Source organism: Fusarium phalaenopsidis (genome assembly GCF_050370095.1).
Source record: "Fusarium phalaenopsidis strain FUZ10S chromosome Unknown contig_32274, whole genome shotgun sequence".
Taxonomy (NCBI): Eukaryota; Fungi; Ascomycota; class Sordariomycetes; order Hypocreales; family Nectriaceae; genus Fusarium; species Fusarium phalaenopsidis.
The window spans coordinates 11,223-38,790 of record NW_028145419.1 but is presented as its reverse complement, the minus strand read 5'-3'; the positions used below and the strand labels follow the sequence as shown (position 1 = coordinate 38,790).

At 49.6% G+C, this 27,568-nt stretch overlaps 10 protein-coding genes across 10 annotated transcripts; 5 read left to right on the top strand and 5 right to left on the bottom strand.

Moving 5' to 3' along the window:
* Positions 1–39: 39 nt before the first annotated feature.
* LRP88_00122 (uncharacterized protein) lies at positions 40–600 on the bottom strand (the record flags this gene model as incomplete). The annotated part of the gene is made up of 1 exon (XM_083236842.1): positions 40–600. One exon carries the CDS (start codon positions 598–600, stop codon positions 40–42), a length of 561 nt encoding a protein of 186 aa, XP_083107211.1.
* Positions 601–1,441: 841 nt separating this feature from the next.
* LRP88_00121 (Mss4-like protein) lies at positions 1,442–2,608 on the top strand (the record flags this gene model as incomplete). The annotated part of the gene is made up of 1 exon (XM_083236841.1): positions 1,442–2,608. One exon carries the CDS (start codon positions 1,442–1,444, stop codon positions 2,606–2,608), a length of 1,167 nt encoding a protein of 388 aa, XP_083107210.1.
* Positions 2,609–2,757: 149 nt separating this feature from the next.
* Positions 2,758–4,404, bottom strand: LRP88_00120 (major facilitator superfamily domain-containing protein; the record flags this gene model as incomplete). Its single annotated transcript, XM_083236840.1, has 1 exon — positions 2,758–4,404. One exon carries the CDS (start codon positions 4,402–4,404, stop codon positions 2,758–2,760), a length of 1,647 nt encoding a protein of 548 aa, XP_083107209.1.
* Positions 4,405–5,204: 800 nt separating this feature from the next.
* Positions 5,205–6,113, top strand: LRP88_00119 (uncharacterized protein; the record flags this gene model as incomplete). The annotated part of the gene is made up of 3 exons (XM_083236839.1): positions 5,205–5,576; positions 5,628–5,875; positions 5,936–6,113. 3 exons carry the CDS (start codon positions 5,205–5,207, stop codon positions 6,111–6,113), a joined length of 798 nt encoding a protein of 265 aa, XP_083107208.1.
* A 336-nt stretch (positions 6,114–6,449) lies between these two features.
* Positions 6,450–7,987, top strand: LRP88_00118 (class I SAM-dependent methyltransferase; the record flags this gene model as incomplete). Its single annotated transcript, XM_083236838.1, has 10 exons — positions 6,450–6,545; positions 6,622–6,653; positions 6,711–6,806; positions 6,859–6,900; positions 6,952–7,018; positions 7,070–7,110; positions 7,167–7,376; positions 7,432–7,762; positions 7,819–7,901; positions 7,954–7,987. The coding sequence occupies 10 exons, from the start codon at positions 6,450–6,452 to the stop codon at positions 7,985–7,987; spliced, it is 1,032 nt and encodes a 343-aa protein (XP_083107207.1).
* Positions 7,988–9,238: 1,251 nt separating this feature from the next.
* Positions 9,239–9,892, bottom strand: LRP88_00117 (uncharacterized protein; the record flags this gene model as incomplete). The annotated part of the gene is made up of 1 exon (XM_083236837.1): positions 9,239–9,892. The coding sequence occupies one exon, from the start codon at positions 9,890–9,892 to the stop codon at positions 9,239–9,241; it is 654 nt and encodes a 217-aa protein (XP_083107206.1).
* A 1,237-nt stretch (positions 9,893–11,129) lies between these two features.
* On the top strand, positions 11,130–12,398 carry LRP88_00116 (uncharacterized protein; the record flags this gene model as incomplete). Its single annotated transcript, XM_083236836.1, has 2 exons — positions 11,130–11,294; positions 11,352–12,398. 2 exons carry the CDS (start codon positions 11,130–11,132, stop codon positions 12,396–12,398), a joined length of 1,212 nt encoding a protein of 403 aa, XP_083107205.1.
* Positions 12,399–13,983: 1,585 nt separating this feature from the next.
* On the bottom strand, positions 13,984–17,809 carry LRP88_00115 (glycoside hydrolase superfamily; the record flags this gene model as incomplete). Its single annotated transcript, XM_083236835.1, has 6 exons — positions 13,984–14,032; positions 14,323–14,433; positions 14,939–14,955; positions 15,277–17,107; positions 17,168–17,619; positions 17,678–17,809. The coding sequence occupies 6 exons, from the start codon at positions 17,807–17,809 to the stop codon at positions 13,984–13,986; spliced, it is 2,592 nt and encodes an 863-aa protein (XP_083107204.1).
* Positions 17,810–18,450: 641 nt separating this feature from the next.
* Positions 18,451–20,146, top strand: LRP88_00114 (uncharacterized protein; the record flags this gene model as incomplete). Its single annotated transcript, XM_083236834.1, has 3 exons — positions 18,451–18,664; positions 18,811–18,939; positions 18,999–20,146. The coding sequence occupies 3 exons, from the start codon at positions 18,451–18,453 to the stop codon at positions 20,144–20,146; spliced, it is 1,491 nt and encodes a 496-aa protein (XP_083107203.1).
* Positions 20,147–20,384: 238 nt separating this feature from the next.
* LRP88_00113 (uncharacterized protein) lies at positions 20,385–21,500 on the bottom strand (the record flags this gene model as incomplete). The annotated part of the gene is made up of 1 exon (XM_083236833.1): positions 20,385–21,500. The coding sequence occupies one exon, from the start codon at positions 21,498–21,500 to the stop codon at positions 20,385–20,387; it is 1,116 nt and encodes a 371-aa protein (XP_083107202.1).
* Positions 21,501–27,568: the final 6,068 nt, after the last annotated feature.

Sequence of the window (27,568 nt, the reverse complement as noted above, 5' to 3'; positions counted from 1 at the left end):
TATATTATACAGTGCTTGATTTGTCCAGTATCACTGAGATTATGAACTCATGAATGCCCGTCCTGCCCCATACCCTGGCTCAACGCCCATCATGACAGCTCCAGGAGAAGTTAAACCATAGTTCCCATGACTGTCTACGGCCCTCTCCCACACTTCTAACGGGATGGTGTTTAACCTCGACCCTGTCTTTGTCTGAGTGCTTTTTCGCACACCGCTCCAATCACTGTGCCTGATTTGCTTCTGCGTCTTGTCGACAATAGTTCTCGTAATCTCAACGACATCTTTGGTGTTTGCGTCGTGCTGACGGCGTAGTTCTGCCAACTGATTCTCCATAATGACGGTTTCCTCCAGGCATTTCTCGTAGGTGCTGATAAGGTTCCATTCCTTGAGGCGGTCCATTCTCTCGGTGAATTGCTCGATACGATGGACTTTTGCTTTTATCTTTTGGCATATGCTGCATGGTGTTGGTTTGTAGTTGCATTGGGAGACGAGCTTGAGGCCGCAGGTTTCGCCGACTCGACGTTCTTTGTGGCATCGTTGTTGGAAGCCGGCCCATTTCCAGTAGCCGCAGGACCAGACAGATTGGTTGAAGAAGCACATGGTGACGGATGTAAAAAGTAGTAGATCAAGAGCAAGGGAAACAGTTGCTTTGCCGCTGGACATGGTGTACCTCTCCCATGCTTAAGTATCCATGCATCTTGTGTTGATTCAGGAAACCGCAATTTGCCCATGCGTTAGTTAGTTCCTCTTCTTGGTATAGACTGAACGGTTGCAAGCATGGATGTCCACCCATCACCCCACCGCAGAACCAACAACAGTCAGAACCAACACACACACAACGTCGGCAAATCCGACAATTTTGGAAATGTGACCCGTTTTACTGTTGGTTCGGTACCCCTTTTCTTAGGTCTGTGCATGTGATGATGCAGGACATACGAGGACTTGGCCAGGGCTTGTCCACTTTTGGTGTTTACAGGGGGTTGTTTCCGAATCCCAGCGGCAAGACATCTTGACGGAGCGCACTCTGGGCGTCTAGCATGTGCCTGTTGGTTCATTGTCCAGGTCCCAACCACCTTGGCAAAGCTCCCTGTCAAAGTCGGGGCTCGGGGTTCATGCACACCATTCTTGCCAATTATAGCATACTACGTAGTAGCATTGGCTTCTAAGAGGAGATGGCGTTGCGGACCGGGTAGGATCAATTGAAGCCGACACCGATAAGAACGACCCTTGATTGTTAGTGCCAATCGGCTTCATATCCGAGAGCTTTATAATCCACCTCAAGCACCAATGCGGGGTGATGGGCAGCATCACACTCCTCAACCACAATCACACAGGTTCTTTTGCTTTCCTGAGAGTGTAGTATTGAGTTATTCTTCCGATATATCATCGATATTTGTCATACAGAGAACAGATTTCAAAGCACTCCGCAATCAACACGACCATGTCAGCAGACCCAAGCCAGAACCTTACAATCACGGCTCAGTGCCTCTGCAAAGCCCATTCCTACTCGACCTCGATCTCCCGCTCTAGTCTGCCTTTCCAAGGATCGATATGTCACTGCAAGTCCTGCCGACATGTCACCGGAGCCATGTACACTAGTCATATCAAATGGCCTGGCCTGACTCGCGAGATTCTTAGCTCTAACCTAGCCCGGTACGAGTTCACGTCAAATGTCAGCCTGCTGTTCTGCGGGACTTGCTCTAGTCCACTGTTCTGGGAAGAATACTACAAGGATAAACCAGAGGTGCTTGATGTGTTTACGGGAGCATTGGACAATGCTGCAGTAAAGAACCTGATCATCTTCCCGGATCAGATCTTTGTCGGAGATACCAAGGATGGGGGCCTTTCTCAATGGCTTCTGAACGTGAGTGAAGACGACATAGAGTCAAAGCGCTGGAAAACAAGAGCTATCAAAAGCGAGACATTCGATCACGACAGGCCGGCGCTAGTGGCCGCATCGAATGAAGACCTTCAAAGCCCAAGGGATATCCCCATTCAGTGCCGTTGCAAGGGCGTTGATCTTGTTCTTCGGCGGATCCCAGACGACTTCTCACCTAATGAATCTGGTTCACTACCCTTTTTCGTTGATCCAACAACTCACAAACACCTCACGACATTTGACGCATGCAACACTTGCCGCTCTGTGTTTGGCGCTGAAATCGTCAACTGGACCTTTGTTCTGCTTCGCCAAATGCACTATGCGAGCGACACGGAGCAGCCTGATTTCCCGCAATCAGTGCAAGAGCTCCAAAAAGCTGTCTCCAGCCCCAATCGAGATGTTCGTCTTGGGACCCTGTCACTGTACAAGAGCTCGCCAGACGTTCAGCGGTACTTTTGCTCGCGATGCTCCGCTTCCGTCTTTTACGCCGTTGATGATCGTCCTGATCTAGTTGATGTGGCGGTTGGTCTTCTGGATGCACTGGAGGGGGCCAGGGCTGAAAGAGATTTGATTTGGAACCTGGGCTCAAGAGTTGGTGGCGAAGACGATGTTGTTGGTGGATGGCGGGAGGGATTTGTCAACCGGGTCAAAGAAACAGCGGAGAAATGGAGAGTCGATAGAGGCTATCCCAAGACCTGGAGGAGACTTGCAGCAGAGAAGAGTGCTTGAACGGTACTTTTGACTTGTAGCGCGACCCGGGGGATTATGTATTTGCAAGTTAAAACGAACCTGCACCTGTAGTTACTATATCTCATTCATCTTCTCATCAATGAAGTCTCCAAAGAGCCATCAGCCATACCGTATCTCATACTATTGGGCTAATGCTCCATCTCCCTCGCAAACGGACTCCGCGACCGAATCTTGCGACCAAAGAAATACAATAACCAGGGAATAGAGGTTAACAGCAATCCAAGACCACCGAGTAAACCTCCTGTACCCCCCAATGTCAAGCTTGAGATCATGCGCGCTGTGATGAGCGGAAACACTCCTCCCAATAGATTCCGGCAGAGACTCTGAGCCGCCAGGGCTGATGAGGCATATTGATGATAGGTGTCGGCCAGGTAATTGAAGACTGCCAGATAAATGCTGAAAATTCCCATTGTGCAGGAGCCCACGGCCAGTGCTGGTGAAACCCAAGATACGCTGGTTTTCGCACTGAATCCGAACCAGAATAAGCCAATAGGTAGCAAGATCGACTGGACGCAGGGAGAGAAGAGACGCTGTTCGGGCGTACTTGATGGTGCCTTGTGAGGAAAGACTCTTCGAACAATAGGCTCTTGAACGAGTGCCAAAAAGATGCTGAGAATCGATCCAACGATGACAGCTGTGTAAACCGCTCCCACCTGGGTGCTGTTGAAGCCGTACACGCCTCTAAAAACAATTCCGATACTGCTGAACTGCATGTATAGAATAGCCCAAGCGAACGAAGCCCAGACAGAAAACCAAAACACGACAGACTCGGTGACTAGCAGCTTAAGGGGGAACGCAAAGCTTCTCCAGATGATGCTGATGTCAAGGTGCAGGGCTTCTGCGACAGAGGGAGAGAATTGCACAATCGCTCCAGTCGCCGTTTCGTACTGCATGGTGTTGAGCTCTTTGCACATTCTCCTTAAGAGCACGTTGCTGCGCGTCTCTCCGAAGAAGAGGAAGAGAACTGCGGTCGTGGCTCCGATGGCGATGAGTTGAAGATAAAAGATCCATCTCCACCCCAAGTGATCGACGGCAATACCACTGACCAGTGGTCCAAGGCCTGTGCCGACCATGATTGAGAGAGAGTAAAGCGCCATAGGTGTATTGCGATCCTGTTTGTGATAGAGATCGCTCACAACACCCCCTGTCAACGTCGCAAAGACAGCGGCACCACATCCGGTCACAAAGCGTGAGACCAACATGCCGGGGTAACTATCCGTGAGTGCGCACCCTAAGGTACCAAGAAAGAAGACAACTCCAGAGCCGACAAAGACCCAGTATCGACCGTGCAGTTCGCTCACGGGCGCAAGGATCATGGGCGTACAGCCAAAGCCGCCCACAAACAACGTGATACCTGCGTTGAACGCCGTGTCGCCGACATTCCACTTGTGCCTCAGCGGTTCTGAGGCAAGGGCGTAAGCACCGGCAGAGTATGCGGCGAGCATTGAAGCCATAAAGGTTCCTGACAGGATGGTTATTTTTTTCTTGGTCGACCAGGTAAAAGGCGATTGGAACTTGGAGAGATCGATTGATGCATTGTCTTTAACGGCAACGTCTATCTGACGAGACAAAAGGTATTGCGGAAGTGAAAAGTCAGGATTGAGCGAGTCAAGCCCAAGTTGAGCTCGAATGAAGTTTGACCCGTCAACGGAAGAGTCATCGAGAGAGGGGTTCCTGGCATCGTTGGGTTCCAACGCCGACCCCTTTTCCAAAGTCTGCCCCTCCTGCCCAGGAGCGCTTTCTTTCAAAGGTTGGTCTGGAAACAAAGAAGTCATTGTGATTGTGTAGTTGCCAAAAACAAAGTCCGTAAGATGGACTCGGCTAAAGATAAATGTTGTCGGCAACGACTCGGTAAACTAGGCCTTTGCCAGCCGCTGAATGTGGACTAGACATTTCGGACTTTGAAGTATGCCAAGACCCGAGGATGCGACTCGGATTGAGGTAGCCGAGTGTCGATCACGCCCTAGGTTAGGTTGGCCGGGGAGAGACGGACTACTCCGGTCGGTGGCTGTTGGGTAGTCAGCATCGTGCATCAAAAGGAGTCAGCCATGTTGTCATCAGAATGAGACCATGATGAGTCTTTTTTGTCTGTGTTCAATAATTTCCAGGGCAAACTCTTTATGGAAAAGCTATAAATAGGGGACCTGTCTGGAAAACTTGTTCGATACTCTCTTCACTAGATGTTACTAGTCGCCTGTAGGCACTTCTTGCTCCAGCCTCCAGAGGCGGGCTCATTCCCTACCTAGAGATTGACACCACTAATCACCTCACATGCTGTACCAATTTTGTCGCTCATACTTGTTCTGTCTGCGCTGTCCCGGCGCTGTGATGATATCTCATCCCTATCGTAGAGCCTTTCTGGACTCAAACTACCTATCTGCGATTATCTATCGGCTTGGAAGCCGAAGGATGATTAATCAGTCGGGTTCTAAAGCCGGAATTGTCTCGGGAGCCATCGTGAGGATTGAGGAGCCTGCATGTATAAAAGAAGAATAAATAAGAAAAAGAAAATGAATTAAGACCCTGTCTACTCGAGCGAAAGACACAGTTTTCTAGACAAGTACAAGTTTTCATTATGTCGACGCTGGCAGCGGAACTAACACCTCAAATCCCAGCTCTCGACCTCTTTTCTCTCAGCGGCAAAAACGCCTTTGTCACGGGAGGATCACGAGGCATTGGGGCCGCTATTGCCATTGCGTTGGCTGATGTGGGAGCCTCAGTCTGCATCGCCCAACGTGATACGACCAATACTGACACAGCTGATGCCATTCGGGATAGAGGGGCAAGAGCAGAGATTGTTTCGTGCGACCTGGGTGACATGGACGCGGTCAAGGGTGTCTTTCAGCAAGCACTGGATGCCATGGAAGGACGAATCGATATCCTCGTCAACTGTGGGGGTATCTTGAAGAGAAAAGAGGTCCTGTCGGTATCGGAGGAAGAATGGGATGCCGCAAGGACCAGCATCACCCCATTGCATTTTCAAACTTACAGACAGCAGGTGATGGATGTCAACCTCAAGGCACTATTCTTTCTCTGCCAGGCAGCCGGGCGACACATGGTTCCTCGACGATCAGGCAAAATCGTCAACATCGCTTCCATCAATAGTTTTATAGGCGGTGAAAACTACGCTCCGTACTCATCTTCAAAGGGTGGAGTATCGCAGTTGACAAAGGCTCTGAGCAACGAGTGGGCAAAGCACAACGTTCAAGTCAACGCCATCGCGCCAGGATATGTGGCTACAGATATGTAGGAACGGCCTTTCATTGTGCTTTGTAAGAATAAATGTGCTGATTTGGGTGTTGATAGGAACACTGCATTGCGACCGAATGCAGAGATTACAGCCGCTGCGATAACTGGCTGCCCTGCTGGGAGATGGGGCACACCCGCTGATTACGCTGGACCTGCTGTGTTTCTCTGCAGCGATGCCGCTCAATACGTGACAGGCGAGGTTCTCGTGGTTGACGGCGGGCTACTAGGCAAATGAGATAGATCTGAGCGTTGATTACAAGGTAGCAGAGTTCTCTAGTGGCTGAATCATTCGACAAATTGCATTTCGACTTTTGGAAAGAAACTCGCAGTTTGCCCTAATCGAAGCGAGTTACAAACCCTTGCCAGCGACGATCCCTCCCTTCACCGTCATTTCAGCCCAACTCCTGAATAAAATAAAAGACCAGGGAGTCTTGTCTGCACGTGACTTTCTTTGTCACATCATTTGTGATAACACGCACCCCCTCGCATCCCCCGCCCACGTCACTCTTCTCCCCCTCTTGCAGCCCGTCGACCAAACTCCCGGAACCGCTCTGATTGTTGGTAACAAACCATGTCGTCTCCTAAATCGCCTCCAAAGTCATCTCCCAGGTCGCCCGAGAGCCCTGAAGCGGCGGCGGCTCCGCACGCTGATGACAATATCGAGGCTGTTGGTTCAACCCTGCCAAGCATCTGCATGATTCCCCGCTTGGGTTCATGTTGGCTGATCGCGATTTATTGCGCAGGACACGGATAGCGATTCGGCTTACTCTGTGGGGTAAGAGGATGTTGGAGATGCGATTTTTGCTGTGCCTGTTCTAATATGGCGTATAAGTGCGGTCACCGATACCGAATCGCTGAGGTCTTCTATTCTCGACTATAAATGGGAGAATGGCAGAAGATACCATTCGTACGGAGATGGCACCTACTGGCGAGCATCCAGAATACAAAGGAACTTGGTTCTTTATTCTAACTTGAAATAGGGGACCCAATGATGATCGTCAACAAGAGGCTGAAGACTTGATGTGAGATCTCTTTAAAGTGCGCATGTTGGCCTTCATCTAACTTGGAGTTAGTCATGAGCTATTCCGGATTGTTCTCGACGGTAAACTTTATAAAGCTCCTATCGGTGACCACCCACAGGTCTGTTCTGGATTGCTTAACTCAAATTTTGTCACGACTGACGAGAAGTAGGATGTTCTAGATATCGGCTGCGGTACCGGTATCTGGGCCATGTAGGTTCTCACCATAGCCCGCTCTTCTTAAGAGAGTCCCAGTTGACGTTTTCTAGCGAAATGGCAGACTTACACCCAGGCGCCGAGGTTGTTGGTGTCGACCTGTCGCCTATCCAGCCAAACTTTGTCCCTCCTAACTGCAAGTTCGAGGTGGACGATATCAATAAGGACTGGACCTTTCCAGAGAACAAGTTTGACTTGATCCATATTCGCTACATGACAGGCACTGTGCCGGACTGGACCGAGCTCCTGAAGAAAGTCCAGAAGTGGGTTGATCTATCACGCAAAATACCATACTGGCTTTGTCTAATTATAGTGTAGGCACCTTAAGCCTGGCGGCTGGGTAGAACATGTCGAGCTATGGGGCGACGCCAGATCCGATGACGAGACCCTTACCCCCGAATCCCCCCTCAAGACGTGGGTGAAGATCTTCAACGAGGTCGGCGAAAAGATCAACAGGCCATTCTTCTGGAATCCAGTCGACCCCTTCAAAGAAGCCGGCTTCACCAACATCACCGAAGACAAGGTCAAGGTTCCAATCGGTACCTGGCCAAAGGACAAGCATCTCAAGCAGTGGGGTGCTTGGAACCGACAGTTTCTGCTGCAGGGTCTTGAAGGATTCTCTATTCGCAGCTTGACTGAGCTTTTGGGCGTAAGTTAGACTTTATACTTGGCATATTAGATGTTGAGCTAATGTTGTTGTGATAGTGGGAGTATGAGAAGGCGCAGATGTTCTTGGTGGATATGCGCAAGGAGATTCTGAGCCGGGATGTTCATTCCTATGTGCTGGTGTAAGTTGACTTATTCTCACTCATTCCAAGACAGGATACTCATTCAATCTAGAACTACCGTCTATGGCCAAAAGCCTGAAGCCTGAAAGAAAGATACTGCACTGCATGTCTGGCCAGGCGACGCCGTCCGTCACCCTTGATACAGAATTGGACTAAACTTGCGGCCCCTTCGCACGTTTTAAATGATGGAAATCGACATATGAACTGTCATTTGTGCGGTTCTATTGCTCGAGGGACGGAAGGGGGCACGATTTTAACGTTTTTGGAGGGTTTGTAATGGCATTTCTGCAATGGACTCATCTCAAATACATAGATTGCTAGACATAGTAGCGAGCGCGATATTTCTGACACGATATTGTTATCACGCCTGATTTCGCATAATATTACCTAACGGACTAACCAAGGTTCCACAGAGCACTTGTGTCAGCCCATAACTAACCCTCCGCCTTCTATAACCCTCCACATCTCTCTGCTCAAATCCGATACCACTCAAGCAACCCCCTCAAGCTATCCATCCAGATGAAGGAAGCCATTGTCGCAGAGGGCCCCATTGTGGTCACCCAGGATGTCCCCATGCCCCAAACCTCAGATTACCCATAGGATTGCCATGACCTCGGCGCCGCCCGGATATGTTAAGCCAACCTCTCGAGCTAGATACCACAACAGCCCGTCATTCGAAGAATTTCCCGGTCCATCAGAGTTGATGCCAGAGCTCTACAGACTGTTTATGTCGGCTTGCCACAAGACATCCTACTCCCACGTTAGATCCGGACACCCATTTCACAAGGTCAACTTTGTTTCAGCGCTATTGTCAACTTACTAGAACATGCCCAAAAGAAAAGTCCATTGTCTATCATGCAATTCCAGGTCTAACTCCAAAGAAATACAAGTAGCAAGTGTTGAAAGGAGATATCATATGATTGGGGATGGTGTTTGGGGTGATGGACACAACTGTCCCAAGAAACATCCACAGAAAAAGGAAACTTGAGTGTACGTCTCTCCAAGGAGGGGATCGAGACCCATACTAGGGCATAAACATCCCATGACGCTCCAATGCCTCACGTGTAAGGGCAATGCGTGATGCTTCAGCCAAATGCCTAGACTTCAGTGTAAACTGCGCTCGCTGGTAGATCGAAGCGTTTGCGCATCGAAATATGGTGCTTGTAAACAACTTGGCCGTCCGGTCCCACAGATCTTGACCAAGCGTTGAGCGGAACGAGCTCAGTCGAGCGGCAAATTGGCCAATGGTCGTCATTCAAGCTCATCATGGCCAAGAACCAGAGTCCAAGGTTCACCGTGAGGACGTTCTCCCCAGATGCGTCCCACGGAATAGCCTGTCATTCAACTTGGAAAGGTCTCGCTGTGTTGTTTGTAGAGAGACGAATAACAACAACCTCGCTACTGGCGAAAACAAAACCGTAACGGGTGTTTGCATTGTTGCAGCATGTGATGAGCCGGCCGACTGGGCGCTTGGCAGTCATCGAAGTTCCTAGCAGGTCACTCGAGTGCCACTGCTTAGCAGACTGGACACAGCCAACCATATGTGCCTTCTCATTGCCGGAGCACAAGGCGAATGTCGGATAGCAAGTCTGGTCACCTGGAAGGCGAAGTGAGGGGCGAAAGTCAAAGGTTGGCAGATGACGCTCCTGCCGGATGCCAATGTGACGAGCACCCGCTTCTGTGGTGTACTGAAGAGTAGGGAAAATACAGGTCTGCGCAACTGTCTTGAGATCAGCAAGGTATCTGATGCTAGGCAGCTGCGTTGGTGCGTGGTTCTTGACCCGAACTTGTTCGCTCAGGATGTCTCCGTACGCCTCCATAAGCGTTTCCAAGTTGAATTCGGTCCATTTGGTCACTTCGAAACTGTCGACGGAGACCGCAGTCTGGCCTCGTCGTACGTTCCTCGGTGGACTCGACTCGTCCCGAATCGGCGGGTTGGTCTTGGTGAGTATGGCCTGCAGGGACTCGAAAGGGGCAGCCCAGGGAAACATGATGGAAGGGATGAGTGCAAAAATGTTGAACGCCATGGTGTTCCGGGGGATGACGTTACGGCCAAGACAGGAAGAAGGGCTGGGGACTGCGCGAGAAGAATTGACAAGGATGCGATCATGAGGTGAGCGTCTAGGATGGAGCTGAAACTAGGTATTTTATACTCAGACCACCTCCATAGTCTGACCCATCATCAACTAGAGGTGAAGCACAATGCTTGAGACATTACTCTGTGCCTCTCAAGACGAGAGTTGCCTTGTGACAGGCACACAAAGTGCTAGAAACTCAAAGAGTTGCGTCTTGCCAGCATTCCCTACGTAGGCAAGGTCTAGCATGGAAATCTCCCCGAACCAGTGTCATGTGTCTGGCCTCCTTGTTTTACCTTTGCTTCTGACCTGTGCAAAGCTGAAAGTCTTCAAACCCACGGGCCGGCCTTATCCACTTGAGGGGCCACATAGCTACGTTGCTGTGAGCTGCCGAGGGCCAGGTTGCCTTGCTGTCAGGTATTCAATCAAGCATTTGACGCAACAAGGGAGACAAACAAAAGGCGCCGACAGCCATCCAGATGTATCCTTTAAACTGGTACCCTTTGGACTGTTCTTAATGAAGTCTCCAAAAGAAGCCACTAGCTACACTAAAAAAAGAAGACGCTTATTAGCAGACGCACTCTTTGGGTCCTCTCTGCTTTGTTCTAGCCTACCGCAGCGGCCGGGCCAACTTGCAGTGACAGAGGCATATAAAGCATCCACCACAAAGGGGCTTTTTTTTTTTTTTTTTTTTTTTTGGAAACGTCACCAAATTGACAGACAAAGAACACGAAGCATCTGCAAAGGCGTCCTCTAACCGGCGCTTGCATGATTTATCGGCAGCCTTTAACAGCCCTTTGAGCTGCAACGCTGCAAAGACAAGCCTCAAGTCAAAGCTGCCCTCTAGTCCATTCTAGCTAGCTTTCGACACGTTGGTTAATGCTCAGCCTTTGTTGCTTTGTTTCCACCCGGATGGATGTGAGATGACGTCAAATAGATACCGAGGTGAACGGGCTAACTTTTCCCATCCTTTGTTTGCTCTTGCTGCTTATGGAAAGTTGAATGGTTCATCATCTATCCTTAAAACAACCGCCTGTCCAACTCTACCTCATCAACTTCTTGTACCGAACGAAACTACTTAATTACACTTGACCATCATACAAGACGGCCCTTGCTCTTATCTATTACCTTCTTTCTATTTTGACCCTTCGACATGCCTACCCTCAAGCCCCTCCCTGATTGCGAGGGTCCGAAGCTCGAATGCTTCACCGATGACCTCCTTGCCCATGACTTCAAGTTTCTGGACATCGCCGGCGTGGGGACCCACGGTGCCACTGTCAAAGCTGAGATTGACGGAAAGCTGTATGCCATCAAGATTGTTAGTTTGTGCCGTCCCCATACTTCGCCCCAGATATCGGCTAACTCCTAACCCCAGTTCCACTCCGAGGGAACCACCCAGCCTTGTGCGCATCTGTGCCCCCTCCAAGAAGATCCATACGAAGACGGAGAGGATTATAACCATAAAGAGAGATACGGTTGGTCTGACTCGTTGATCGAGACCTTGGTTCTTTACACCACGTCCTTCAACAACGAGTGTCGCGTGTTTGGGAGGTTGAAGGAAGTGGGCCGCGAGGATCTTGCCGTTCGTGTGTATGGCTACATGCCGGTGTATCTGAATGAGCAGGTGGAAGAACAGTTCAAGATTGCACTCGACAACTGTCCTAATCTCAGATCAACATCTGGAGCCCAATTGTTGGAGCACCTGGACCCCGAAGAGCCACTCATGGCCATCGTCAAGGACTGGGTCCCGGGAGGATTCCCGGCTCATAATGAAAAAGCCCAGAAGGAGGGGGGGTGGTTACGGCCTACCAAGTTTCCTAAAATGCTACGCGACCTCAAGGAGCTACACAAATGTGGCATCGTTGTTCGCGACCTCAAGTACCAGCAGTACATCAACGGTACGCTCGTCGACTTCAGCCACGCCTGGACAATCCCACACATCTGGGGTCCTGAGGAAGGGCTTCAACCACGCTGGGCATTCGCGAGCATGGCGGCCTGGGACTTGTACTGCTTCCAGTATCAGGTGATTGGAGAGTGGAACTGGTGGGCCAACTTCCCCAAATCTCGACAGAAACCTTGCCGACTCGTCGCTTACAGGGGCATCAATGGGCGGAGCATCCGAGAGTATGGACAGACGAACTACGGGCCCTCGGTGTACGACCGTCTTCGGCCGCGTCCAGGCAGGCAGGGGCCTTTCCTCCCTTTGTTAAACTACGAAGGTGCCCTCGTGTACATGACCCAGGATGCACCATACGACCCATCTCTTTTCGACTGGAGAAATGTCGGAAAACAAGTCAGCAGGAACACAAAGGGGGCAGTGACGAGAACGAGAAAGGCGGCGGCTCAGCAACCCCGACAAGCAAAGAAGGTCAAGCCAGCAGACGAACCGAAGAAGAAGACCAAGCCGACATCAAAGGCTTAGAGGTCAAGCCAAGAGTCTGAGCCCAAGGGAACGTCCACTCTTGCCCCTTTCACATCTTTTTGAAACCACCCATTTGTAGCCATTCTTGATTTGGTTACTTTGGGACTTGTCCTTTTTAGATAGATGCATTATAACTATTGCGACGTGTACTAATAATTACTTCCATGCATCGAATAACAGCCAATGTGGTGATGTTGAAATACATTCTGATGACTCCTGCATGGCCCAGGCTCCCTTACCTCCGCATCGGATATGCTTAGCCAGCTCACCGAGTGCCGTGCCGTATCAAATCAATGTCTAAATCATCCCTCGCACTGCCAGGACCGATCTTGCCTCTTTAAAAATCTTGAAAATCATCAAGGCAAGTCCGATAATGTTGAGTTCTAGACAGGTTGACAGTTGGGAGTAAGGGAACCGCGAGCTATTACTCCCCCGTTTCAAACCTACCCACTAAATAACTCGCAAACAAGGTATATTCCTATCAAGTTATTTCCTTTATTCTGTTTTTCTAGCAGTGCCACAAAGTTGTATCCACACATGTTATTCTCACGTTGACTCTAACAGTGCCTCGATCCCTATTCGGCGCCCTGCTCAAGTCGTTAGGGTTCGTCGTTGTGAATCCAGAAAGCAAGTCGGATGCTTACCTGCAGTCCGCGGGTCAAACTTTTCGTAGTAGCTCCCAAGATATAGCATCTGGCGCAGAAGATGAGGGTTGTCATTGAACATTCTTGCCCAGATCGACTTGTCGCGACTGAACATGTTTACAAACGTTTCCAAGTGTTGATGCTTTATAACTCCGTTAGCGACATACGAAACTCTTTCAAGGTCAACTTTGCTTACTACCCATATGAACATTCGCGTATGGTTCTGAATGCGGTGTATGCAACCCGTCAGAATGGTTATTTGATCGTGTAGTTGTTGAATTGCCTCGGTTGTAGAAGCTTCCAGGAGAGCATGAGCATATACCACAACCGCCGTGGTAAGAATCTTGCCGACAGAAAAGTTGTGTAGATCAAAGCCGGCCCGGTCCCATAGAGTCTCGACAATTACTGCAATTGAGTTGGCATGGCGGTGGCATTCTGCAGCTGACTCTCTCTGTGCTTGACTTTGGGTCGAAGTTGGCCTGAGGGCTTTAAAGTGGACTAGTTGGCCGATATGGTGATATAGCAGGTGCATGTATGCAAACTGCCGAAGGGTATCGTGGCGTAAGTGATGAGAGATGTTTGAGGGAATCCAAAGAAGGTTGGCACTTCTTGTTGCTGAATGACGGGTGAACTTGGACAGAACTTGATTCACGTCATCCTGGCCATCATGGAACAGCTCATAAAGCTCAGCTAGTATCTCTGAAAGGAACATGACTTCCTGAGACACACTGACAACTTTGACATTTGAATGAGCTCCTAAAGTCTGACTTGCTCTGCCTCGCTTCAAGGCTAGAAACTCATCGTCGTGCAGCATATGGGGAATCTTGTCTCGGCGAGAAAAGTGCGGTGTCAGCCTGAGTGGAAAGGATATCAGTCTATCCATTAGTGCCATGGTACAAATGAGCCGTCGGTGTGTCTCCACAGACACAGATGGCTCGCCCTCACTGATATCCAGTAGTCTCAGAGCTCTGAGCATATTCGCCGCGAAGCCTTGGGGAAGTCAGTTAGTTGGCAGATTAAAGATGAGTTTGACTAACCAAGAAACACATATGCTTGTCTTGAGCCGCCAAACACTAGTTTATAGGTACCCAGCAAGAGGTAAGCTTGGATTGTCGGAACAGACGGCCAATCAAAGTCTTCGACAAGGAGGCTTCGGGCGTGCTTAAAAAGAAGCTCCCCCCTATGACACGGTGGTAGATCTTCGGTGAATGGCGCCATTGAGAACCTTGGATATGTGTAAGAGCGAGTGAGCATCAATTATGTGCCAGTATAAAACCTACCGAATGCTCAGAGCCATGATGGAGTAGAGGATAACCTTGGGGATCTGGCTGGTGGAAAAGTCGGCAAGGAATAGCTCCTCGTCGAACATGAAGTGAATATCGCTGAAGTTGCTGAAATACAGGAGTATTAGAGAGTGAGTAAACTCTCCCTCTCTGAGGAGATCCTCTGGGCGGCCTTTTCCAACGTCTAGCCCCAGAGTCCCACGTTCCATCCGATAGTCTTGGTTAGCTTGTTTCATCGGAGGAGGCTCAAATACGCTTTGCTCTGCCGGCGCCCATGGGGAACTGGGGATTACATCTGAGCGGGATGAAGACTGGGATTTGGGCGTGTAGGAGCAGTGAAGCTTTCTCGCCACACATCTTTCGCAGCCGGTTCTACCATCCTGGACTTTACAGCGGACCTTGCTAGACCTTGACTCACTGGTCAACTATTATCACCACTTGATTCAGCCTGGGCATATTCTTCGCTTACCGGCACGTATAACACGCTCTCCGCGGCATCTTGGGCAAGTGGTGAGGGATCACAAGTATCTGCCCTCGTTGAGAAGACGGACTGCGAAGAAGAGATTAGTACCCATGGCGACATGCGGTTTGCGGAGCACGCCATCCTACGTACCTCGTGTACGACAGTGTCTAGGTAGCTAGCGCGTGAGAACAGCTGGCGAATGCCAACCTGTGAGAAAACATCATGGAAATCACACGGCTTCGGTCGTTGGATCCAGATGACTCAGATGAGTGAGTGGCACATATTTAATCATCCTGATCTACCTCTGCATCACAAGACAGATGCGTTTAAGTACCAAGTTACCATTTCTATAGGCCTATCCAGGTAAAGGTGTCTGGTACTGAGAATGACACTTCAGTATGTGCTTGATCGCTTGATAAGCCGATGTGGACCGTATACACCCCCTTCTCCGCATGCCATCTGCCTGCAGCCGAATCATAGACACTCACACTATACTTGTCCAGGCGCGCCTCGACAATTTGCGTCTCCCCTGGCTCAATCTCAACCTTTTCAAATGCTTGTAGCTCCTTTACAGGCCGTAAAAGTCCAGGGATTGAACTATCGTGAGGTGCAGACACGTAAAACTGGACTACGGTCTTGCCTCGTCGAGGGCCAACGTTTGAGACTCTAGCTCTAACCACGACCTCCTCTTCAAGGCCCAGTGTCTGTCTTCCATCTTGGATCTCAGCGTCGAAAACCTCAAAGCGTGTGTAGGAAAGTCCGAAGCCGAATGGGTACAAAGGCTCAGGCTTGCTCTCTTGATCATACCACCGATAGCCCACGTCAAGCCCCTCTTCATATCGAAGAATGTCATCAGGACCAGCGGGGAAATTTCCAAACGATGGGTTATCTTCAAGCTTGCGTGGCCATGTCAGCGGCAGTCTACCACTAGGGTTCACCTGCCCAGAGAGAACGGCTGCAACTGACAGCCCTGCTTCTTGTCCGGGGAACCAAGCCTGGACAATTCCAGGAACGGCGTCGACGATCTGCGAAAGACCAACAGGTGCGCCCGAAAAGTTTACAACCACCGTCTTGGGGTTTGAAGAGGCAACTGTCTTGATCAAGTCGTATTGTTCCGGTGTGAGGTCCATCGTGTCCCGATCGAAGCCCTCCGACTCAATCTCGTTGGTCGTTCCGACGCAGACCACAGCATACTCGGCTTCTGACGCCACCGCCTTTGCATCGTTCAATGAGGCTTGCAAGTTGATCTCCTCATGGAAGCGAATGGAGCTTCCTTGAAACATCTTTCCAAACAAAGGCGGTCCAGCCAAGATATCAGGGTCGCAAGCCCAAGACTCGAGCCTGATATTGTAACGATGACCCTCTTCCACGTGATGGGTGAAACGTCTCTCCAGCTGCTTTTTAAAGAAGTAGAAAGACTCGGGTCGCAGTTTGGTCTCTTGTGGTCTTTCAAAGACCAGCTGATCGTTCATATAGCATCTCGCTCGTCCTGTGCTGATGACCGACAAGATTGCGTTGCCTGTTGAAGGTGCCACCAGATCGAATGTGGTTCGTGTACAGTACTTGAGCTTGTCAAGATACTCTGGCCACTGTTCCTTGATCATGTACTCGGCTTGAGGGCGGAACTCTTCGTGAACGAGATTCTCGCCAATCACGGAGCCGTTGAACCACTCCAACCGAACAGGAAGTTCCGAGTGTTGCGACTGATCGGTAGGAAAGATAAATCCGGGATCAGCATGCGGAACAGCTCCAAAGACAGGCACTCCGGCCGCCGTCCTGGTGTCGTAGCCGAGCCTTTTGAATCCTTCGATTGGAGTAATCGCATGCAAAGCATCGACTCGGGCACTTCCTCCACCTCCGAGAATAACGGAGCTCGCATGCTGACCGATCAATGCGACAGTTGAGCTCTGGGGTATGGGTAAGATGTCTCCAGCGTTTTTGAGCAAGACGATTCCATCTGCTGCGGCTTCTTTGATAAGATTATCGCGAGCCTGGTCTTCAACCGCGCGCTCGGGAGGCTCCTCGGGGTTCTCGAATCGACCGAGCCGATAAGCCAACTTGAGAATGCGCAGAACGCTCTTGTTGATAACCTCTTCAGAAATGTTGCCCTGCCGAACAAGCTTCAACACCGCGTCCGGGGTGCGCCATTTCGGTGGACCGGGCATCTCGATGTCGACACCAGCATTTATGCCAGGTGCAACGGAGTAAGTTCCCATCCAGTCTGAGATAACGGGCCCTTGGAAGCCCCATTCTTCTCTCAAGGTGCCGTTGATGAGCTCGTCACTGTCAGCGACATAGGTTCCCCGAACCCGGTTGTAGCTACACAGATCAACAGTTAGCAAATACGAACAGCAACGTTAATCACTCGAGATCAAGTACCTTGACATGATGCACCAGGGGTCTGAGAGCTTCAACACCAGCTGGAATGGCTTCAGGTAAATCTCTCTCAACACTTGCTCCTCAACTTCGACACTTAGTGTCGTCCGTTGATTCTCAGCATCATTTGCCACAAAGTGCTTTGGAGTTGCCGCGACACGGCCCGTCGACTGGCATCCACGGACATAAGCAGCTGCCAGATGACCCAGAACGAGAGGATCCTCGCTATAGGTCTCGTAGTTTCGGCCTCCTAGCGGTGAACGGATCACGTTGAGGGTTGGACCCAAAAGGACATTTGCAGACTTTGTCTCTGCTTCTTTTGCGATCGCGGTGCCGATTCTCTCCAGGATTGACGTGTCGAATGTCGAGCCGAGACATGTCCCGCATGGGAAGCATGCAGCCTTGATACCAGACACATAGCTTTCTCCCCGGGCACCGTTGGGCCCATCAGTGAACTGAGATAAAGGATGTCAATTTGTGTCCATGTTTGACAAACTGAGAACAAAGAGGTACCTTGATATGGGGTACAAAGACCCCGTCCTTTTGTATGACTGGGGTGCGCCACCAGTCAACACCCGAAAGGAAACTTATCTTTTCCTCAAGCGTGAGAGATGAAAGAATCTTGTGAAGAGAATCGGGACTCATTGTGGCGAGCTGTGGAGGATGCGGTGTGGTGAACCGAGATCGGTCATTTCGGCGGCGTCTTCCCCTCTTATGCCCTTGCAACACATCCCATTCGTACATGTTCCCTCTAAATGCAACCCTGCAATTCGTTACCGAGCGCGGAAATAGGCCCGTGGAGCCTGAACAAGTGGATTCTTGGCTCTCCGAACTGTGATCGGCGTGGGCGACCAGCCATTGGTTCACCGGCCGAAGCTTCGGAGTCCTTTCGGAGTCTTGGTGCATTGATTGGCTCAAGCTGAGGGGCCGCGAAGTGGGCAGACGATCGCGATCCGGGGATGAATGGCATCATCTCGCAGGCCAACCTTGTCTAGCCAATCCCAGACCGCTATTCAAGATCCAGCCTGGTCAAGTTTGCCGATAGATCGAATGCTCTCCCCGCGCCACGCATTGAACTATAGCTTCTTTCAACAGTCAACGCGTTGGAGGTTAATCTGCTCTCATCAACTGGGAGGGATGACGCGATCTGAACCAACAAGCGAGACTTCACAAGGTTGTCACTTCACGTCGTGTATAAGTTGAAGCAACCTCCCACAGCAAGAGGATCATCAGCTCACCATCACACGGCCTTCAACACTTGATCATCTTATTCAATCAAGACCGCCATGGCGTCCTCACAAAGCAAAGAGGCAAGCTCTGTTAATGTTTCTGCGACTGGTCATGAAACAGTCGAGGAGCTGGATCAGCGCATCCAGGAACTCGCCCATCATGCGCCGCCGTTCTACCAAAGCCGCAACTTGTTCAAGCTCTATCTCCTCATGATCCCTGGATGTCTTGTCCCTGCTGTAACGCTAGGATTTGACGGGGCGATGATGAGCGGTCTTCAAGCAGTACCAGCTTGGGATTCTTGTAAGTTCACCCTGTTCAGCTCCAACGAGAAACAGTCAGGCTGACAGCTTCGGCTCAACCATCAGATTTCAACAGTCCCCGCGGCAGTATTCTCGGCCTTCTGAATGCAATTCTAGGCCTTGGGTGCATCGTTGCAACGCCTTTCATCAGCGTCGTTGGTGATCGCTGGGGTCGTCGTATGGGCATATTTCTTGGAGCAGTGATCATGTTGATCGGAGGTGTCATTCAAGGCGCATGCGTTCACAGTAAGAAGAAACCAGAAATGGTATCCGTTAGTATTCTTCTTACTAATTCATCTTGACAGTTTCCATGTTCTTGATCTCTCGCTTCGTCATTGGCTTCGGTCTTGTCTTTGCCAACACCTACGCTCCCATGCTCATCGGCGAGTTGGCCCATCCCAAGGATCGGCAAGTCGCTACGTCTTTGTACCAGACTTCCTGGTATCTTGGAGCCATAGCTGCTGCATGGACAACGTTTGGAACATTCAGGATCCCCAACAACTGGGCATGGCGAATCCCGTCTTATCTGCAAGCCGCGCCAGCTCTTGTCCAGATCTTGGGTATCTGGTTCCTCCCAGAGTCTCCACGCTTCCTCATAGCAAAGGGACAAGCCGAAAAAGCAAGGGAGATCTTGATCAAGTACCACGCTAATGGAGATGCCTCCTCCGAGTTTGTCGAGTTGGAGTATCGCCAGATGCGTGGTGTCATTGAAGCGGAACTTGCGAACGCTACCGGATGGGTATCTCTGCTCAAAACCCCCGGCAACCGTCATCGCCTGCTTGTTATCGTTCTTTTGGGCCTCTTCTCCCAATGGTCCGGAAACGGTCTTGTTTCGTATTATCTGGTCCGAGTCCTCGAAACGGTTGGAATCACGAATGCCAGACACACCAACATCATCAACGGTTGCTTGATGATCTTCAACTGGCTCACATCTGTGGCTTCCGCCTTTGCTTCAGGTCGCCTCAAGCGTCGAACACAGTTTATGATTTCCGTTGTCGGTATGCTCCTCGTGTTCAGCAGCCAGACTCTTTGTGCGGGCCTGTTCAACGAAAGAGGCAACAAAGCCGCTGGTCACGGTGTTCTGGCGATGCTCTTCATCTTTTACGCATTCTTCAACTTTGCCTTCAACGCTCTACTCTACTCATATCCCGTCGAGATCTTGCCCTATCCCATCCGAGCCAAGGGGTTTTCGGTTCTCATGTTTTTTGGCAAGGGAGCAGGATTCGTCAACTCTTTTGTCAACCCCATCGGTCTCCAGGCCTTGGCATGGAAGTACTACGGAGTTTATGTAGGCTGGCTGTGCATTGAAGTTGCCTGTGTCTATTTCCTCTTCCCAGAGACATCTGGCCGAAGTCTTGAGGCCATCGCCAGCGTGTTTGACGGGGATATTAAGCTGGACTCTGAGAAGCTGGTTGAAAGTAAGGAAAGATCGAAGGAGATTAAGGAGCTTTGATGAGGAGTTGAAGAGTTGCATATTGTAGGTACATGATGCAATCTTTTCCATGGAAACTAGCTGCGTTCATCAAGAGCAATGAATAAAGACTACGTTTTTTTTATTCTTTTCGTACTAAAACTCTCCGTAGTGTGACTAACAATCTGACTTGCCTACGTTACCTACGTTCTACCATAAAAATCACACATTTACAAAAACATGCCACACAAAACAAAGAAAATCAGGACACAAGGAGCATCTACGTACGGCCCGGTTCCATCATCTCGGCCATTGTCGGGTATTTTCCATCATTGACAGCCCGAACCCAGTCGGCAACATTGCGCAACAACCAACTTCCGTCGCAGCGCAAGGCCCCCTCATAGAAATCCCTCTTCAGCCCGCAATCGGCAACTGCCTCTGCCCATGCAGGACACAGTTCAGACAAACGGTCCGAGTACACCTTTCTGAGCTTTGTCTGCTCATATTCCATGAGGTGCTCCCAGTAGAGGGGGTTCTTGCCTTCGCTTTCGAGATAATAGTCGCCTTCGAGAATTCGGTCTTGAGCCTCCATCTCTGGATCAGCGTCCATGTAGCAATCGCGATCCGGCTCTTCTTCGTGGTCCACCCCAACGAGGAACTGGGGCATATGCGTAGTGGCCCAGATAGGCACCGCCGAGACGCATTCCCAGTCTAAGATAGCTGTGATAGCTCCATCGTCGTCGACCAAGATGTTGCTCAGAGAAAGGTCATCGTGCAGCAGTACTGTTCGCTCTGGCGGGTTCAGGACTTTGGGGAAGATGTCAGGAAGCAGATCGAGGAGCATCTTAGCCACTTTCAGGCTGCACCTGGCGTAGTCCTTGTCCCCCGAGTCTGAATCTGTGTCTGAATCTGAATCTGAGCTATCGTCTGAGGATGATTCCGGGGGTGAGTCTGGGTCAGAGCTGAAGTCTGAGTTTAAGTTGGAGTCGGAGTTTAAGCTGGAGTTAGAGCCTGAGCTAAAATCGGAGTCGGAGTTGGAGTCGGAGGATGAGCCTGGGCTATCGTCTGAATCCGAGTCAGAGGATGAATCCGAATCTGGGTCAGAGTCCGAGCTCCAGTCTGAGTCTTCGCCTATCACTCTCTTTTGAGCTTCAATGATAACAGAGATGATCGACTTGAGCCAGTCGTAGCTGGAACGAAATGGCCCTCGAGGGATATCAAAGTCATAGCGCGGACCCCAGACCAACATGGCAGCAACAAAATGTCCGAGTTCCAATTTAGAATCGGCATCGAGGCTGGCATCCTTCAAGGTACCAATGGCACGAAACTTGGACGCGTTGAAGATCTGTGCTTGATATTCGGCAATCTTCTCAACAAATGTCGTTTTGGCCTCCATCGACATCTGGCTAAAGGACGCCAAGATCGCTTTTTGCAGGCAGATGACACTGAGCGTTATCGGCAACGCAACACAAGAAATGATCAACAACAATGAAAGTGTAGGCTACCGCAACAGCCATATCGAAGTTTCTAACTTCGTTTCCGGTGACTTGGCAGAGAACCTCTATGATTTTAGGCAAGCTTTTCAAGATTCCAACAGCCAAGTTTACCTTTTCCAAGGAGAGACTAGTGACAAGCACCTCAACTGTGAAACAGCCAGACAAGAACTCTTGGAATCTATTCAGAAGCTTTACAATCTTTGGGAAACAGAAGAAAGGCAGCACCAACGAGAAAGAGACGGGGACGAAGAGGAGGAACCACGCCAAGTTTTTGTGCGGCCCTATACAAACCAGCATCCTCTAGACGACCTGTTGATTTACCGGTCAGTGCTAATAGTCTTGCTGTATTCTTTGGCTATCGACAGTAGCGACCTACTTGAGAAGGATTCCTATGGACTGGTGGTTCCAATCATGTAGTATAGTAGGTGCTAAACTAAGTGACGCATATCACCACTAGGTTCGTGCGACTGGATATGAAACGCGGCCCGTACTTTGGGGTTGTATATCCGGTTTCACATCCAACTTGTCGCATCAAGGATTCCAATCCTAACGACATGAGCTTAAATAGCTGTACCCGAACACATGGCTGTTCAATTTCTTTTGTTCTTTAGATAATTCTCATCAATTGACTGGTGCCATCAATGATCCCTGTGGAGCCAATCGTCTGACAGAGGTCTCAGGGGTGTGAAAGTGTGCTAACTTTATTAGGAAAATGTAACGCTCACAACAAAGGTTACTAACCCAGAATAGGAAATTGTAACGCTCTACCGCGCTCTGTTCTCCGACGGCTTTCGAGGTCACTGAGTTCAACCGTGTGATACAACAGCAACATAGATTTGAAGAAAAAAGAATGCGTTTCTACATTGTTGAGGTATTTAGCTACCCAATCAAACTATATAAGATGAGTATTTCTGGTTGTGGTGTTGAAAACCTAAGTGCTGGTTCCCCTCTAGACGCTATGCCTTCGTTGACTTCTATGTTGATGTTGGCGCCATAGTCGTACGCGTGGAAGGCGGGCTAATAATTAGTCTAAAAAGGGTCGTCTTCTATAGAGAACCTTTCGAGGAACTCCGTCTAGCTATCTATGAATAGTATCTAGAATACGACCCACTTATCAAAGGCAATCATCTGCGTCTCCTTGCCTCCGAGGGCCCACCTCGGCTCAACACCTTCACCAAGGAGCTCACCTTGAAGGAAGATGTCCTTGATGTACGATGCGAGTAACAGAGCACGGCCCTGTACGAGGGCAGTCCTCGTATATGTTGTATCGTGTCGTCGGCGGGGGTTATTGGTCCCAGCAGCTCTCTGGCTCGGATGCATGACGATGAACCAAGCTTCTCGAGTGGCGCCGGTGGCAATGCGGAAGGTACGGCCGCTTAGGTCGAAATCGATGCCCTGCACATGCTTTGCGGCATATGGGGCACTCCAGTGGCGAAAGGATATTGTGATATTGTCAAAGAAGTGGCTAGACCGGCAGATCGGCCGACGCGGTAGACCGACGATGCTAACGAAATCGAGCCGAAATACGGGGTAATAATCGTCGTCCTCGCTCGCCGCCTTTGACCCTGTCTTCTTGCTCCCATAGCCCAATACAACTCGGCGCTGGAGGAGGTCAAGAGCACGTGCCCTAGACGATATGTGAAGGTCTCAATCGGCCTCTTCAGAGGATTCATCGTCGCAATGGCCATCCTCGTCGAGTGCTATGAAGCAACCATTCTCTTCGCCCCCATCCGTGTTGTAGGCGCACTCATCACTTCGAACAACCCTTTGTGGAGGCTCTGTCTGTGATAGAAAACATCGCAGAAGTGGATCGGCTTGATCCCTTTCAGCCGTGGCTGTAGCTTTGGCATTCAGATGACTGCGAAGAGCGAATTGGCCCTCGTTGTTGTCAAGAACCTTGTCCATCCATCGGATCTGTTCCTGAGTACGTTCACAAAGATCGGGGACGGATTCAACGACATTAAGCAACCACATCATGTTATGTCGGGTAGGCAGCAGTATTGTCGGTCGAAAGTGCTTGGTCCCTTCGTACTCCTTTAAGACGATGCTAGCTGAAATGGGCAGAAGCAAGAAGTCCTCTCTTCCTCGTTCCCGGTCCTCCCAATGTGGCAGGTGCCAAGGGAGCAGATAGGGTCGTCCATGTTCTGCATACCATCGTGGGCCGACAAGTCTCGAGAAGTGCTTAAGGACAGACAAGCAGATCAAACTCCGCCGTGCTAGTCCGGTATTACATAAGCGATCCGTCTCGAACATGCATTTCCACCATAATCTACAAAGCACCCTTTCTAAGGAGTAGAAATATTCTACTATTATATCCTCGGACTTCGTATCTAGTGCGATGTCTCGGTGTCGGGTCTCATGGTCACGGACCCATTGCCATGGAATACGAACGTTATCTTCTAGTAGAGAGAAGTATAGCGCCCAAAATTGGATCTTAAAGAATGTTGGTTTTCCCTGGTACCAAGACTTATCATATTGATAGGTGCCGACCTCGTTTCTCTGACTACTATTAAGAGCAACTATGATATAATCTCCAATTATATGACGAAACCGGCGATCGAATGGCCCTGCATATTGCTGAACTGTCTCCTAAGACTCTTTGAACGCCTAGTAGAGTCTAAGGAAGTAAAGATGATTCCATGACGGTGGGCTAGGTCGGTGGAAAAGATAATAGAATACGAAAGACGACTAGCCATCGTGAGGTGGTACGTACTTTTATGTAGTTATCTAGTAGGGTAACTCTTAGGGTAGCTTATCTGGGTCGGTATCTAAGTAGAGCTGAGCATAGAGAGCCCATGCCTTAGCATAAACTTCCCATATTCTCTAAGCGGTCACAATCTAACCGTCTTTAGCCGCTAATTCCTCCATACCTTCTTATAACCATATAAGGGGGGGCACTTTATCTTAACTAAGTCTTAAATGATCTTATTCCCAGTATAATTATAACTTTAAGAGAATATATTAATAATACGCTCTTATAATTTCTTTAACTACGAGAGAGAATGCCCATTCCACGAGTTCCTCTACCTCCTAGTTCTAATCACTTTTGAATGCTACCTGAGCTTCCTTTAGCCATTGCTAAAAAAACACATCAACCGTGATTTTAGATATAGTCAGGGTTTAAATATTAACCTGCGAGGCGAGTCAGGGATACAAAGGGTTACGCGGAATATATAAGCCAACAAGTATATCAAGTACGAGATAGCCACGCTGCCAGTCTATCTTAGCAGAAGGGATCCATAGCATCCTAGAAGTCATTATAATATCTTTTAGTCCTAGACCCTGCCGTTTAAGTAGCTCCTCACGACGCCGAGAGGGTCTATTGAGAACCATCCAGCGTGAAAGCCAGATCCACTAGTCGTAATACAGCATTTTCTCACCAATGAAGCTATGGACTAAGAGTCGATAAAGCATCTAAGCCATGTAAAAGCCGAGGATACTCTAGACATAACGCTCTGCTACGTTAGACTATACTGGTTGCTTAGTGAAGCCGGTGCCGGCTCGGAAAAATAAGTGGTCCAGCGGAAGAACAAAGCGAGCGGCCTGCGTAAATAGAATTGCGTTTATTTCTTTGGTAGGAATCGTCTAGAAGGGCAAATAATGAAGACCGAGTTCGTCTACAAGAGGAGCCGTCCGATTAAGTGGCCCGGTGTGGCTTTCATGAGTAGCCTAGAAATAGCCATTGGCCCACATCATCAGTATGATATCGAAGCGCAAGGTGACCTCTTTTCGAACCCCATAATTTGATAGCATCTTTGGATCTGATATAGACCTCAGGTATCGCTTATTCGCATTCCAGGCCTTCAGAATTGCGGCACGGGACAGCTGCGTTCTAGTGCCCCGTTCGCGACTCTGACTAGAAGAAGAGAGATCATCGATCATCTCGTCATCGAACGCTAGTAAAGGAAGGTATCCAGACCCGAAAAGACGATAGTTGCTGTACATAACCAAGAAGAGTTCTTTGTTGCAGTTATATGCCTTGGCACGGATAACGGCAGGCTCACGACTCCTGGGGCAGCCTGGGGTGACGGCTCCCGTCGCCTTGATTCGAGAGTGGTACGTTCCGATATCTCAAAGGAGAAACGAGCGGAAGTGACTTGCCGCAAGAGGCATTGCAGGGGCAATTGCAGAAAGTCTCCGATGTAGGTGTTGATGGCAATCACTTTTCCATAGCAGTGTAAAAGGCTTAACCCTATTATCGCTGCCGCGTTTTTGGTTAGGGACATAGTCACGCGTCCCGATATCGAGCCAGCAAGAGTGCAGGTCCATCTTCTCAGGGTCTATGCCGCTAAGGATAGTATCGTGGATAAGCGTCATGGTTTCATGAAGGCTTGGTATTGCAAAGATATTCTTAAGGTCATAGGACTAAAAGAGCAACCGTGGATTCTTAAAGTATGCAACACTTTCTCCACTCTTGGTCCGGATAAGAAAAGAATCGGCCTTCTGAACGATAGAACTCTAAAACGGCGCGAGATCGTCGGTCGGCAGCGTATATTGTAAGTGGCAAGCCCTACTATCATCTCCTGCTCTCCATTGACCTATCTCGGGCCGCTCCTAAAAGGAACGAGACTTTGCGTAGGCAATATCAAACGACCTAGGAAGTTCTTAGCGGAGAGGATCAGAGATGCTACTAAACGCCGCCGGGATGATTATACTGTCGTAGAGGTCCTTCTGGCGATCCAGAGACAATCCGTTGCGTGATGCAGACGCTTTGGAGGCCTCGGGGAAGAATAGATATACGTCAAAGCGAACCCCTGATGTGTTCACTGATCCAAACAGAATATGTCGGCTAGTGGCAAGATCGAGGCCGTGCGGCCGGATTACCTGATCCGTGGATAGATTGCGTTTGAACGGCGGCATAAAAGACAAGCGGAAAATGCCGGGTTTGCGGACAGCCTATAGGCTCTTAGGCCCAAACCAAATACTATCGATGTCCCACCGCTGTTCGACATGGGCTAGACTACGCTCTAGAGTAGCTTCGGTTTTATGGAAAGATAAAGGCTCAGCAGGTTCATTAGAAAGAAATTCCTTCTATTGGTGAAGGTATTTGGTGGCTTCATGGGCAAAGCGCTCGTTAAAGATAGTCGTGAGCGGTGGTAATGAATTTTGGAGGAACCACGCCCTTTCTTAAAGGCTATGAGACCGTGCATGATCATGAGTCTCATCTGAACCTGAACCTGAAAAAGCCTCCTATCAGATGATGGCCTGAAGAGCCTTAATAAAGCTATCGAGGTATAGAAGATCTACCTATATTCAGTCGGCGGCTGGGAATATTGGGTCCTTCCTTATCGAGCGGTCAGGTAAAAGCGAACAGTAATAATCGTCTGCTATGGGGTAGTGATCATTAGTATCAAACGGAGCGAGAGCAAAGTCCAAGGTTAAGATCGTCAAAGAGGCCAAAGAGCTCAAATTAATTCATCTCCAGTCGCTTATTGCCTATTATGCGTCGTCACCTTAATAGAAACAAACAGGCAAGGTCGGATCATTCTATAGAGAATATAGATTATCCTAGGCAGAACACTGGTTTTCTAAATTAATCTAGTTTAAAAAAAGGGCATTATCCTGGGGTTAGGCAGTCTATAGAATCCTTGATGAATGTTGACGGGCTTGATAGGCTTGGACGCGGAGTCGTGTGAGGTCACGTTCCGATAAGGCTAGGTCTCTTCCTAGACGGCCCACTATTGCTTGCACCTCTTTGTCTGCATCCAAAAGACCCGATACGGCGGTAGCTGCCGTCTCGGATGACCCTTGCATCAACGGTTCTCCCGCGCTTGTTAAATCAGCGACGGCTTTAAACGCACCGCTCGTTTGTCTTATATCTCTCGGAGAATGCGTCACTAGAGGGCCCAATGACGCAGCTATGGGAGGACATAATCGTGGAGGAGTATAATTATTGATAGAGGAATCTCAAAAAGTAGAGGTCTCTTGTAGGAGGTGCTAAATACTGGCCGACGAGGTGGCAGGATGG